The sequence below is a fragment of the Geotrypetes seraphini genome, chromosome 11 (assembly GCF_902459505.1).
Source record: "Geotrypetes seraphini chromosome 11, aGeoSer1.1, whole genome shotgun sequence".
NCBI lineage: Eukaryota > Metazoa > Chordata > Amphibia > Gymnophiona > Dermophiidae > Geotrypetes > Geotrypetes seraphini.
Window position 1 is genome coordinate 49,123,409 of NC_047094.1, and position 12,717 is coordinate 49,136,125.

Genomic DNA, 12,717 nt, shown 5'->3' on the forward strand with positions numbered 1-12,717 from the left:
GCTCCGACAAAAAAAAGAGTGAAGAGCACTGCAGTATGGTGTACCAAGAACAGTTTATTTGAACCCAAAACCAGTGTGGCCACATTTTAGCAGAGGTATAAGATCAACATTCAAGACCTTTCAAACAATATTAAATGAATAAACCTCGGGCTAAAGTGCAAACCCATTTGCAGTTCAGGTGGCAGTCAGTTAGACTGCCAACACAAAAGGAATCGGTAGCCTGCAGTCTCTAATCTATCACACTTTGTTGCTTCTGATCTTTCTTGTTGATCACTTCAGTTAGCCTATATTTTTGGCTAAAACTATTTTTTTTTGTGGACTAGGGTAGACATGCCATAAATTTCATAGGTTTCCCAGTGTAAAGTCTTGCGTCTTTTTGCTTAACTTCTGCAATTTTCCATTTCTGAATAAATGTGGAGGCATTTTTGTCTTTGCTGGGGCTTCACTTTACCTCTGAGAGCATTCTACCTTCCTGCACTGCCCTTGGAACTGTTTTGCCTTCCTACTCTGTTCTTGCATTGCACCAGGAACATTTTGCCTTCCTGCCCTGCTCTCCTGTTGTCTTGGGTAGTATTTTGCCTTCATGCCCTGCTCATTCATTGCACCAGGAACATTTTTACCTTTCAGCCCTGTTCATGTATTGACCCTGGAAATGTTTTTTTGTTTTTGTTTTTTGCCTACCTGCCTTGCTAATGCATTCACCTGTCCTATTCATGCGTTGTCACAGGTTATATTTTGCCTTTCTGCCCTGCTTGTGTGTTGCCCCTGGGAATAATTTGCCTACCTGTCTTGCTAATGCATTGACTCTGGAAACATATTGCCTTCGTATCTTGCTCATGTATTGAATGGGGTAGTGTTTTGCCTTTCTGCTCTGCTCATGCATTCTCCTGTGAACATTTTGCCTTCCTACCCTGCTCATGCATTGCTCTTGTTGGTGTTCTACCGTACTGCTATGTTCATATGTTGCAGTCGGGATTTTCTGGTCACTGTGGGGGGGTTTTTAGTTGCTATGGAAAGACTATTTTGAGGGCATTAGTGAAATAAATTGTAGGCATTTAGAACTTTTATTGAAAACCATCCATCAAAACTTCTGCAGTAGGGGGGGTTCCCATGCTACCATTCTATAGTACCACCTGCTGGTTCACACAAGAGCACTCATGTATTTGGCACTCAAGGAAGTTGCAGTCTCTGTGGTCAGACTACCAAAGGAGATGTTAGAGGTCTAACCCAAGAGAAAGTCCCATTGTGCTAAATGAAGATCCATGACTTCTGCTACAGAACCCTCTCACCTTCTAATACACTGGGGTTTACACATCTTCTGATCGAGGAGCTCAAAGCCCAGAAGTCAGGGGGATTTGGGAAGTGAATAGAGTGTGTAATCTGACTGGCCAAGAAAATCCTATCTCATCAGTGTGGAGAATGGCCATTGGTTCAGTTGTTCTGACATCCTCTCTCTCTCCTTGCTCTCAGAACTGGGCTGGTATGCGCTGTCCGTATAAGCTGCTCCGAATGATCCTAGCTCTGGTGTGCAGTGAGTATGTTTTCTGCCTTAACTCCTCTGGGTTTAAAAGCTCTGGTTTTGTTTCTACTTGCTAGCTTATATTAAAGTCTATTTTGAACATCTATTTGGTACCCATAATCAAATTACTGTACTGCCATTCTTTCTACCAGATAAATCATAGCCTGCATTTTGGGCACACCTTCAAAACAAAGACCTCCACCACCACTACCACCACTTCTTAGTTCAATCTTGGGTCAATATTCAAAGCAATTTAACCAGCTGCTGAAAATGTCCAGTTAGCACCTATGTCAAACCAGGCTATTTTGGGGGCTTTCTGGGGGTGGAGTCAGCCCTTGGCTACTTAAAAGCTGATATGCAGCACTTAACTAGGCAGGATAATGGCATAAATAGAACTGCATAAAAGTCAGTCCTGTCTCCCCCCCCCCCCCCCTTTTATAAGCCACATTAGTGGTTTTTTTAATCACCAGCTGCGGTGATAAAGTTAAAAGGGGATAGATTCCGTACAAACATAAGGAAGTTCTTCTTCACCCAGAGACTGGTAGAAATCTGGAACGCTCTTCTGGAGGCTGTTTTTAGGGGAAAATGCCCTCCAAGGATTCAAGACAAGGTTAGACAAGTTCCTGCTGAACCAGAACGTACGCAGGTAAGGCTACACTCAAATAGGGCACTGGGCTTTGACCTAAGGGTCGCCGCGTGAGCGGACTGCTGTGCACAATGGACCATTGGTCTGACCCAGCAGTGGCAATTCTTATGTTCTTATGTAAAAGTTCAGCCTTTATCTGGATAATTCTTCAATCTGTCACTAACCAGATGGTGCTGCTAAAAATCTTTACAGACCTCTTTGGCATTACCCAAAGAGATACTTTTTATTTTATTTTTATTATTTCAGATTTTACATCATCATAACAATTGGGATATTTGAAAACAGAAAAATACAAAAAATAGAATATTACAAGGAGTACCATAAAGTACAATAAGGCAAATATTTTTTAAATTCCGCCCACCACATAATAGCATTAAAATCCCAAGATAGAAAGGAAAATAAGTCAAAAGAAATCTTTTAAACTATGAGCATCCGGCCCAAAAAAACCCTCCTCCAAGCCAGTTTATCAGTTAACATATATGAGATTACATTATAACATTAACTCTAGCTCTCAGAAAATATTCCAACTGTTTAGGATCATTGAATTGAAATTGTTTCCCCTCAAAAAGAATGCAACAAACACATGGAAAACGTAACATAAAAGCTGATAAAGCCTGTACCTTAGGCCTCAATGCCAAAAAGGCCTTGCACCTAATTTGTGTGTCTCTTGCTAAATCTGGAAAGATTCTTATCTTTGATCCTAAAAAGTTTGGTTCCAAATATCTAAAGGAAAGTTTCAATACTGAATTGCGGTCCAACTCAAAGGCAAAAGAAACCACTAATATTGGTCTTTGCGTTATCACCTCCAAAGAGGATTCCAGAAAAGTTGTCAGGCCCATATTGCCCCCGTTCACTTCAGGGCCTTTAGAAATTATATCACCCGAACTTCTAATTCTTTGCAAATATGTAGCTCTAGTAATCGGGGGTAATGAATCAGTGGGCATTTTCAAAATCTCAATCAGAAATTTCTTGAAGATATCTAGCAGCAGACACCAATGGAGATTTTGGAAAATTTAATACTCTCAAATTATATCTCCTGATTTGATTTTCTAAATATTCCAGGCGTCTTGTATCATTCTTATCTTTTTTTTTTGCAACAGCCTCTACTGCTTCCACAGTCTGAACCTTTTCTTTCAATATCTTCAAATCTGAGGAACAATAATCAGACACTTGTGCCTGAAGAAGAACCGCTTCCAAAATATCTTTTAAATCACCACCAGTATTTTGCTTCACTTTACTTAGCACCGAGTGATGCATGTCGCTAATGGCCTCCCCATAGCGACTACAGAATCGTTACAGCTGGTTTTACTATAACCCTCTGTTCGATATCGGGAATTGGTTGGCCCTTAACTCGCAGCAAATTACTCAGTTCCTTGCCCCAAAATGTTTGAGGCTGCTTGTCCGGTAGAATCTCCCTTGCATACCAGCATCTACTTGCAAAGCAGTCTCCTTGGATCCGCGATGACCGGCAGACACACCAGTTCCTAGTCGAACAGGGCATGTTGAACAGGGCTCAAAGTTTCCATTGCGGGTTCATCTGAAAAGAGGGGGAAATTCTGTCCCGCTGTGGCTCGAAAGCTATCAAGCATTGCCTGCTTCATCGCAGGAGTGGAAGAAGACAACGGGGGAGGCTCACAGATCTTCGTTCTCCTTTTCCCCATCCCAAACAGGTCAGGCTCTCGACTCCAGAGGCTCCGCACCAAAGCTAGGGAGCAACAGCTTGTGCATCTGCTCACCACTGCACCATCTTGGATCTGACCAAAGAGATACTTTTCTGTGGGTAGTAATTGTTCTGCTCCTCTCAACCTCTTCTTTCTACCAACAACAGACGTGTCATGACAAATATCTGCCTTGAGAACCACTGAATTAGCACATCTGGACCCTAGACACATACCTAGTTTGCATGTGCCTTAATCCTGCCCTACATCTGATGGCTCCCCCAGAAACTCCTCTCTTTACCCAGAGACTCATAACTTAACTTGGGGTACAGTGCTCTGTGTGGCATCTTTCTTTCCCTCACCAGTTCTGATTGAATAGCTGAGCCCTGGCATTAATTTACTTCTGTGTTCCATCAGCTTATGTGGCAAATTTGGGAATAGGTGTACTAGGCAGGGCAGGATTAATTTGTCGAGGGCCCCTAGGCACACAAGTACACTGGGCCCCCTGCCTGACTCCACCCCGCCATGCCCCGCCCCATTTATTTACCCATTTTCTTATTTACTTCTTTATTTCCATTTTATTTCTTTTTTTTTAATTTTTAAATACAAAACATAGAACAAAGATTACCAGTTTTTCTTTTATGCAACCTCCAAACATTTCTGAACAATCTCCCCTTCCTTCCTAGAGGAAGAGATCTTCAGCTGGCAGGGCTTTGGGAAGTCCACCAATTTATATTTTGCATATGGGTAGGAGGCATGGGGCAAGAAAATGTAGTGCTCGTCAATTTATGGAACTAATCCATTTCTCACATAGCTTTCAGAGGTTAAAACCTCTTTCTTCAAGTCAGTAAAATATACTGCTGTTACAGTATCCCTGTCCTGACTTGAGGAAAGGAATTATGGTCTCTGAATTAATAAAAAATGTATTAAAATTAGTCCAATAAACAGGATAATCTTTTTTCCATTTTCTATTAATAAACGATTATCAACACAGCTATAATAATACTTTATCCTAAAGCAAAGAGAAATAAAACAAATATAAATTTTTTCTACCTTTGTTGTCTGGTTTCTGCTTTCCTCATCTTCTCATCATTCTCTTCCTTCCATCCACTGTCTGCCCTCTCTCTGCCTCTTCCATACAGCATCTGCTCTCTTTCTATGCCTCTTACAGAAATTGTCTGCCTCTCCTTTCCATCTCTTCCTCCCCCCCCCCATTGGTATGGCATCCATCTTCTTCCCTTCCCTCCTCCAATGGTCTGGCATCATTCTCCTCTCCTCTCCTTCCCTTCCCTCTCCCACACCCCCATGGTCTGGCATTTCACTCTCTCCTATCCCTTCCCCTACTTCCATCAGCATCTGCCCCCTTTCTTTCCCTCCTACCCAATTCCATCCAGTATTCTTCTCCTTTATGTCTCTCTACCCTTTCCATGCACCCCAGTTCCATCAGCATCTGCCCCCCTTTCTTTCCCTTCAATCCAATTCCATCCAGTATCCTTCCCCTTATATCTCTCCCCTTTCCCTGCACACCAATTCCATCAGCACCTGCCCCTTTCTCTCCCTCCATCACCCTTTTAGGTCAGAGGGGGCCCTCTGAAGAAACAGAGGACTCAGGTGTTTGTTTGTTTTTTCCTTTGGCAACGTGGGAAAGATCGGCAGCGCTGGGCCCCTCCCCTTGGAGATCGACAACACCAGCCCCCCTCTCCCGGGAGATCGACAATGCCGGCCCCCCAGGCACACTGCCCTCCCTCCGGCATTGACATCAACAAACCAGAATAAGTGATGTCGGAAGGGGTGGACCGGCAGATACAAGGAGTTGCTGCAAGGTCCCGCAATGACTGCGTCTGCCGGTCCAACTCCTCCGATGTCCATTACTTCTTCCCTGAGCAGAGCTGGCAGAGGCAGTCATAGCGGGACCTTGCAGCAACTCCTTGCATCTGCCAGTCCACCCCCTCTGACGTCACATATTCTGGTTCGTTGATGTCGATGCCAGGGGAAGGGCGGTGTTGTCGATCTCCCGGGGAGGGGGGAAGCCAGTGCTGCTGATCTTTCCCAGGGGGCCCATGTTGCCAAGGAAAAAACAAACAAACACCTGAGTCCTCTGTTTCATTGGGCCCCCCTGACAACTTCAGGCCCTAGGCACATGTCTACTAGGCCTATTCATTAATCCGGCCCTGGTACTAGGGAAAAACAGAATCCAGGCACAGGCTTCAAAAGCTCTTGTTTAAAAAACAGTGTTTTAAGAGATTCTCCTTGTCTATTAATAATGTCAATTGCACTTTGTAAAGTTGGAATGCTGTGCATTTTGACAAGATCAAGTCCCAGTACAGTTTAAAGTCTCTCTCTCTTTCAGCTGGATCTAGGAATTCTTTTGTCAGAGCCATTATTAAAATCAACTGTAACACACTTCATAGTATGCAGTATAGGAGTCAATCCCGGGTACCCTGTGAGGCAAAAGATCAAAGTAATCAAAATTATACAGGGTGTCCACAAAGTCTCTTTACAATTTCAAGATTTTATTAAAAAACAAATGAATAGAAAAATCTGTGGAAATTATGACAAAATGAGGAGTACTGTAGATATTGAAAGATTTTTTTGCCTCATTTAATACACCTCTATACGGATGGATTTTCAAGGAGAACAAGCAAAGGATTGTCTTACAAATCTACGTTTTCCTCAGATTTTCTTTGTCATCCACTTGAGGAGTAGCCATATTTTAGGGGTTTATTCAACAGCCTCTCTTTCATCAACAGGGTACCTGAAATACCCAAATGCAATGTGATTACAAACTTTGATAATGACTGAGTATATAGGACAAATTTGATTAACATATCTCATCACTTGCCTTTTTAGCAATTTTTTGAAATTGTAAAGAGACTTTGTGGACACCCTGTATATATTGCACACTCGATATGCTGTTGCTTGTATACTGGATTTTAGTACCAGTAGAATATTAACTTCTTTTGGATTCTTAATTAGTTAAAATTTAATTGGAAAAGTGATACATTCTCATGTCTTTAGATTTTGCATATGTTGTCTTGGGCATCAGTCAGTGCTTGTTGATCCTCTAACTATGCCTGCAGACTTTTGATGCATAGTCAAATGATACTGTCTGCCTAATCACAATATTTGTTTGTACATTTACAAACTTGTTTCTCCATTTTTGCATTAGTCCAGCTTGAAAAACCGTTGCAAGGGTGGTAATACTGCAGTTTGTTTTCTTTTTATTTACTGCCCTGACAAAGACAGTCAAACTCTTAAGTAGTTCACTAATCTTGACAGACTAGAGTGGCATTCATTCTTCTGCATCAAAATGGCCTCCTTATAACCTTGGAAAGCCAGTGGAATCTGAATCCTTAGTAGCTTCAGGTTCCAAACATATAGATGTGATATCCTCAACATGCAAGAAGCTATTGCTGCTAGCAGGGTGAACACACTAGAAATGAAATGAATTCCATGAAAACCAGCAACGAGGGCTTGGTAGAGAGGAGACATTTCTAAAGCTAACCAGTGTCAATTTCTGGGACAGCAGTATCTAGTACAGTGGTTCTCAAATCTGTCTCGAGAGAGCACCAGTCAATCAGGCTTTCACAATATCTATCTGCAATAAATACTTATGAGAGAGATTTTCATATACTTTCTCTGTTGCATTCAGATTTATCTCATTTTTATTCTTGTGTATATACAGAAAACCAGACTGGTACTGCTGCAGAACAGGTTTGAGAAGTACTAGCCTAATAGTAAAGCTATTAGTTAGAGAATGACACGGGGACAAATTTTTCTCCGGAACTCAATTTCCCTGTCCCATCCCCGTGAGCTTTGTCAGTGTCCCTGTCCCTGCCCCATTCCTGGAAGCTCTGCCTTAATCACACAAGCCTCGAACACTTATGGTTTTAAAGTGTTTGAGGCTTGTGCAGATAAGGGCAGAGCTTGCAGGAATGGGGCAGGGACAAGAAAAGAACTCGCCGGGACAGGACAGGAAAATGATTTCCCTAGGGCAGCGGTAGGCAATTCCGGTCCTCAAGAGCCACAGACAGGTCAGGTTTTCAGGATATCCACAATAAATATGCATGAGATAGATTTGCATCTCAAGGAGGCAGTGCAAGCAAATCCATACATACATATTAATTGTGGATATCCTGAAAACCTGACCTGCCTTTGGCTCTCAAGGACCGGAATTGCCTACCCCTGCCCCAGAGGATGGGAAAAAATTTGTCCCTGTGTCATTCTCTACTATTAGTAGCTGCAGAGTTTCTCAATCCAGTCCTTGGAGAATGCCAAGCCAGTCTGGTTTTCTAGATATCTACAATGAATATGCATGAGATATTTTGCATGCACAGCCTCCATTATATGCAAATATATCTCATGCATATTTGTTATGGATACCTTGAAAGCCAGACTGGCTTGGGGTTTCCTAAGGACTGGGTTGAGAAACCCTAAAAGTATATGTTCTACCCAGTGTTTCTCAACTCTGTCCTGGAGTACCCCCTTGCCAGTCAGGTTTTCAGGATATCCACAATGAATATGCATGAAAGAAATTTGCATATAATGGAAGCAGTGTATGCAAATGTATTGTGAATAGCCTGAAAACCTGACTGGCAAGGGGATTTACTCCCAGGACTGAATTTGAGAAACACTGTTATACCCAATCAATTTGTTGGCTTTCTTTTAAATAGATTTGTATTTGCTAAATATATTTTAGCTACATTTATTTTTCCTTTTAGAGGGAATAAGTCGATATCCCTCACTCACAAAGGTTTGTATGCAGAGGATGTTGAGACTAGATAAGGTGGTGTGACAACTTAAGCTGTTCTTCTGAGTAGCGAAAGTTGAGAGAAATCATTAGATGTGAGCTGAAATGTCATGAATTGAATCAAAACAAGTATAAGAATGCCAATTGTAAATCTTGGCTATTTTAACCAGACAATATTTCTTTTCCTAGTGTTACCTACATAAGTTTTTTTGTATTTTTCTGAGGAAGCGTTTTCAATCTTTTTATTTTATTTTATGCTTCTACTTCGGGTTTTCTCCTGTGTACAACAAAAAAACTGAAGAGGAAGCATAAAAAAAAAAAAAAAATTTAAAACGTTTCCTAAGAAACTTATTACTGAATGCAAAAATGAAATGTACTTTTAAAACTACTGGAGAGAAAAGGAGCCAGAATATTTATTTTGTGAATGTTCTTGTTCCCCACACAGTGAGCTCTGAGGTGGGCCGGGCTGTCTGGCTGCGTTTTTCTCCACCTCTGCCTGCATCAGGCCCCCAGCCCAGCTTCATGGCACATTTGGCAGGGGCCGTGGTGGGCATTAGCATGGGGTTAACGATCCTACGCAGTTATGAGGAGAACCTGCATGACCAGTGCGGCTGGTGGGTGATGCTGCTTTCCTACGCCACTTTCCTTGCCTTTGCCATCTTCTGGAATGTCTTTGCCTATGACCTGTTGGGAGTCCAGATCCCACCTCCACCATAGTGCTGGGCTCCCTCACATTCTTGGAAGTGCCACAACGAAAGGAAAAATAGAGAAAAGGCTACTACACAGATGCCAATCACAAACCTGAACATGTGGGCAAACACAAAGTTTTATTTTCGACATATGATTGCTGAGATCTAACGCTGACCTGGATATTTTTTTATCCTCCTGCTGGGGAAGCAGGAAGACCAGAACACATTTTCTGTGAAAAATAAGCAGCAACAAAAACTATGATTGCAAAATGACAACAAAGAAAGCAGCCTGTGTTTGTGATTCTCACCCAAAGGACCGTACTTCTATTACCTCATGGTAGTGCCTGCATAAGCTCATAGTGTTTCTAGGACAGCTCGAGGAATGGTTGCAACTCATTTGAAGGTCTTTTCCTGCTCTTTCTCTCCATTTTTCCTCCTTGACCATCTCTCCCGTTGCACCTTTGCATTTTATCCCTCATTCCGGCTCTAGCTCTCCTTTCTCTGGGTTGTCTCTTCTCTTAGTTCCCTCCACCTCACTTCCCCTTTTCCGATCATCTTTATCTCGGCTTCTCCTTTAGCCTTGTGACTTTGTAGGCCTCCTCTTTTGAGGTTTTCTGGGACAGCAATGTTTATGTTTCTCATCTGACCTAGTCTGCCTCTTTCTTCTGCCTTCTCTTCCATCAAGTTCTCATTCCTCTCTTTTCTATCTCCCTTTGTATACTCTATCCTCCATTCTCTTGCTCTCTTGGCTACTCTATATTTAACATTCTCTTCCATTTCTCAGTTTCTCTTTATGTCTCTCCTGTTCTCTACTTGTTACTTTGCCTTGTAGCTCTTTGCTGGCTATCAAACATAACAATGATAATAGTAAATAGAGAAAGATTAACCAGGACAATTGATGGTGTCGGTTAGCATTGTCTCTGGTCAGATTTCCCTATTATGGGAACTGTGCCTCTTTGATGTCTTTGCTCAGTGTATCTCCATTGTTGCATTGTATGGAGAGTTAGACTTTTTGGAGTTCCCAGTTTAGTTTTTGTCTTCATATTTCTAATTCCTGGTCAATTATAATATATTTAATGAGGATCTGTCTGTATGTGCAACAGTATTCTGCAGGTAAAGTATTCTTCTGAGGTGTAGGTTCTGAGTAGGACCGATAGCAGTCCAGCTTGTTCTGTTTTCCAAAGACACGTCCCAACAGGAGGTGTATTGGTGTTCTAAAGCACATTCCAGTATTTATGGTGCTGTATTTTCCTAAGTAGGGATTTTGCTATTTGAGTCCTGCAAGACAATGCTGTTTTAATATGATAGGTCTGCTACATAGGTGCCAAGTTGGGGATGGAGGGAAGATTTAGTGCAGCTCTTGTTACTGAGATGACTTAAAATCTGAAAGCTCTTATTTTGTACAGTGAGTTGTAAGGGAAAACATTCTGTTTACAGAAGCATTGTACCTATTGGGATTGTGTACCTTATAACAGGTTTGGTCGAATGCTATCAAGTAATTTTAGCAGTAGTTATAATGAAGGATCATAACTGGCCTGGGGTTTATTTACAGTAAATAGGGCCTTTAGAGCTTTCTCCTGTAGTGTCCTTACTGACAATTTAAAATTCCTAGATGCACTTAATGTCAGGTCAAGATATGATCCAGTACCGGTATCCCAAATCTGAGCCTTGAGAGCGACACAAGAGAGTGGTCAACATGGAGCATGTGCGAAATCTATTTGCTTGCATTGCATTTAGACGTACTTCTTGTATATTCATTGTGGAAATCCAAGAAACTAGGCTGATTTGAGGCCCACAAGAACAGGGTATGTTTTGGTAAAGTTTCCATTTATGTTGGAACTGTTGACATTTTCTGGAGAATCATAATGTTTATCTTTTCCAGGTACTGAACAGGAAAGTGAATCTGTTACTTCCCTCTGTCTGTCTTTCTGGTCTGCTGTGATCTCCTGTTGTGTATCTATTACTTCTCTCTTTCTTGCTCTGTATCTTATTACAGGGGACGTGCTGATATTTGAAATGTCAAAGACAAACCAAAATAAATACCAACAAAATGTTATTTTTCGTTTTAGCACCCCTCCCCCATGGGTTCTCACAGACCTCCATGGGTGTTTCGGCTCTCTTATCCCATTGGTGTATTTGTTTAATATTTAGAAACATAGAAACATAGAAACATAGAAAGATGACGGCAGAAAAGGGCTACAGCCCATCAAGTCTGCCCACTCTACTGACCCACCCCATTAAGTCTGGGTGCTAATGACTTAGTTCTTTAGCTCGACCCTCGTAGTGATCCCACGTGTATGTCCCATTTATTCTTAAAGTCGAGCACGCTGGTGGCCTTGATCACCTGCATCGGAAGTTTGTTCCAGTGATCCACCACCCTTTCTGTGAAGAAGTACTTCCTGGTGTCAATATTTGTCATATTGCTGATTGGTAAGAGGGGAGTGGAGGTAGAGAAATAATTTTATTAACTTTTGTAATTGGGAGAGGATAGGACCAAAACCAAAATCTTCAGTGCACAACCCTAGTACACCCCCATTCCCTCTCCTTCTAGCCCTTCTGCTGCTCTTTGCTGCTATCTGTTACTTCTGTCTCTCTCTGCTTTGTACCCATGACTTCTTCCTGGCTTTCTATCTGCTACTCTTTCCTGCTCTATGTCCATTATCCTTTCTTGTCTTTCTTCTGCTGCCCTTTTCTGCTCTGTGTTTGTTGTTCCTCCATGTCTCTCACTCCTTCATTCTCTTTCTTGCACTGGCAGGTTTCTTTCTGCTGTTCCATTATTGTCTTATAGGTGTGCAGCTCTTTCTTCCCTCTCTGTCTTATTCTTGTATTGATATTAGCCTTTGCATTACAAATGTTGTTCCAAATGTGCCAGGTGTCAGGTAGTTGAGTATCTGTAAGCAATGCTCCATTCTTATGCATTTGTTTTAAAGCAACAGTATTAGCAAAACAATTGTTTTGATAATTCAGTTAGCAGGTTAAACTAACAAATTCATTTTGTTCCTGTTTTGTTTTCTAATAACCCATTAGTTTCGTCCTGCTCCTTTGGACTTCAGCCATGTTGAAACCAGCTTGTATTGTGCCTATGGCACCATGGCCAAAATTCTGTAACCGGCGCCTAATGTTAGGCACCTGTTATGGAGGCGCCCATCTAGCTAGGCACCTATCTAAATTGATTAACAAGCTTAAATAAGCTTTTTAATCAGCAATAATTGAGACTTAGGCGCCTATCAAAAAAAGCGATTCTGTAACAAGGCGCCTCTAAAAATTTAGGCGGCCTTCAAAAAAATAGGTGCTATGCATGTTAGGTATGTTGGGCACCTTGTTACAGAATCGCTTCTCTTAAGCATGCGTAAGCGCTCGCATGGGCGCCTACCTTTTAGGTGTGCCTAGAGCTGGGCCTATTTATCGGGCGCCTCCAAAATAGGTGCCCAAATAGGTGCCTCTTAGCGCAATTC

The 12,717-nt window shown here is 41.9% G+C and overlaps 1 protein-coding gene across 1 annotated transcript in view; it reads left to right on the top strand.

Moving 5' to 3' along the window:
- Nucleotides 1–11,404, top strand: part of RHBDL1 (rhomboid like 1) — an 81,893-nt gene extending 70,489 nt beyond the window's left edge. Inside the window, exons 7-8 of the mRNA XM_033914800.1 lie at nucleotides 1,471–1,531; nucleotides 9,019–11,404. Of these exons, the coding sequence (XP_033770691.1) occupies nucleotides 1,471–1,531; nucleotides 9,019–9,290 (333 nt within the window). The 3' untranslated portion in view covers nucleotides 9,291–11,404. The remainder of the gene's footprint in view (nucleotides 1–1,470; nucleotides 1,532–9,018) is intronic.
- The last annotated feature ends 1,313 nt before the right edge of the window (nucleotides 11,405–12,717 follow it).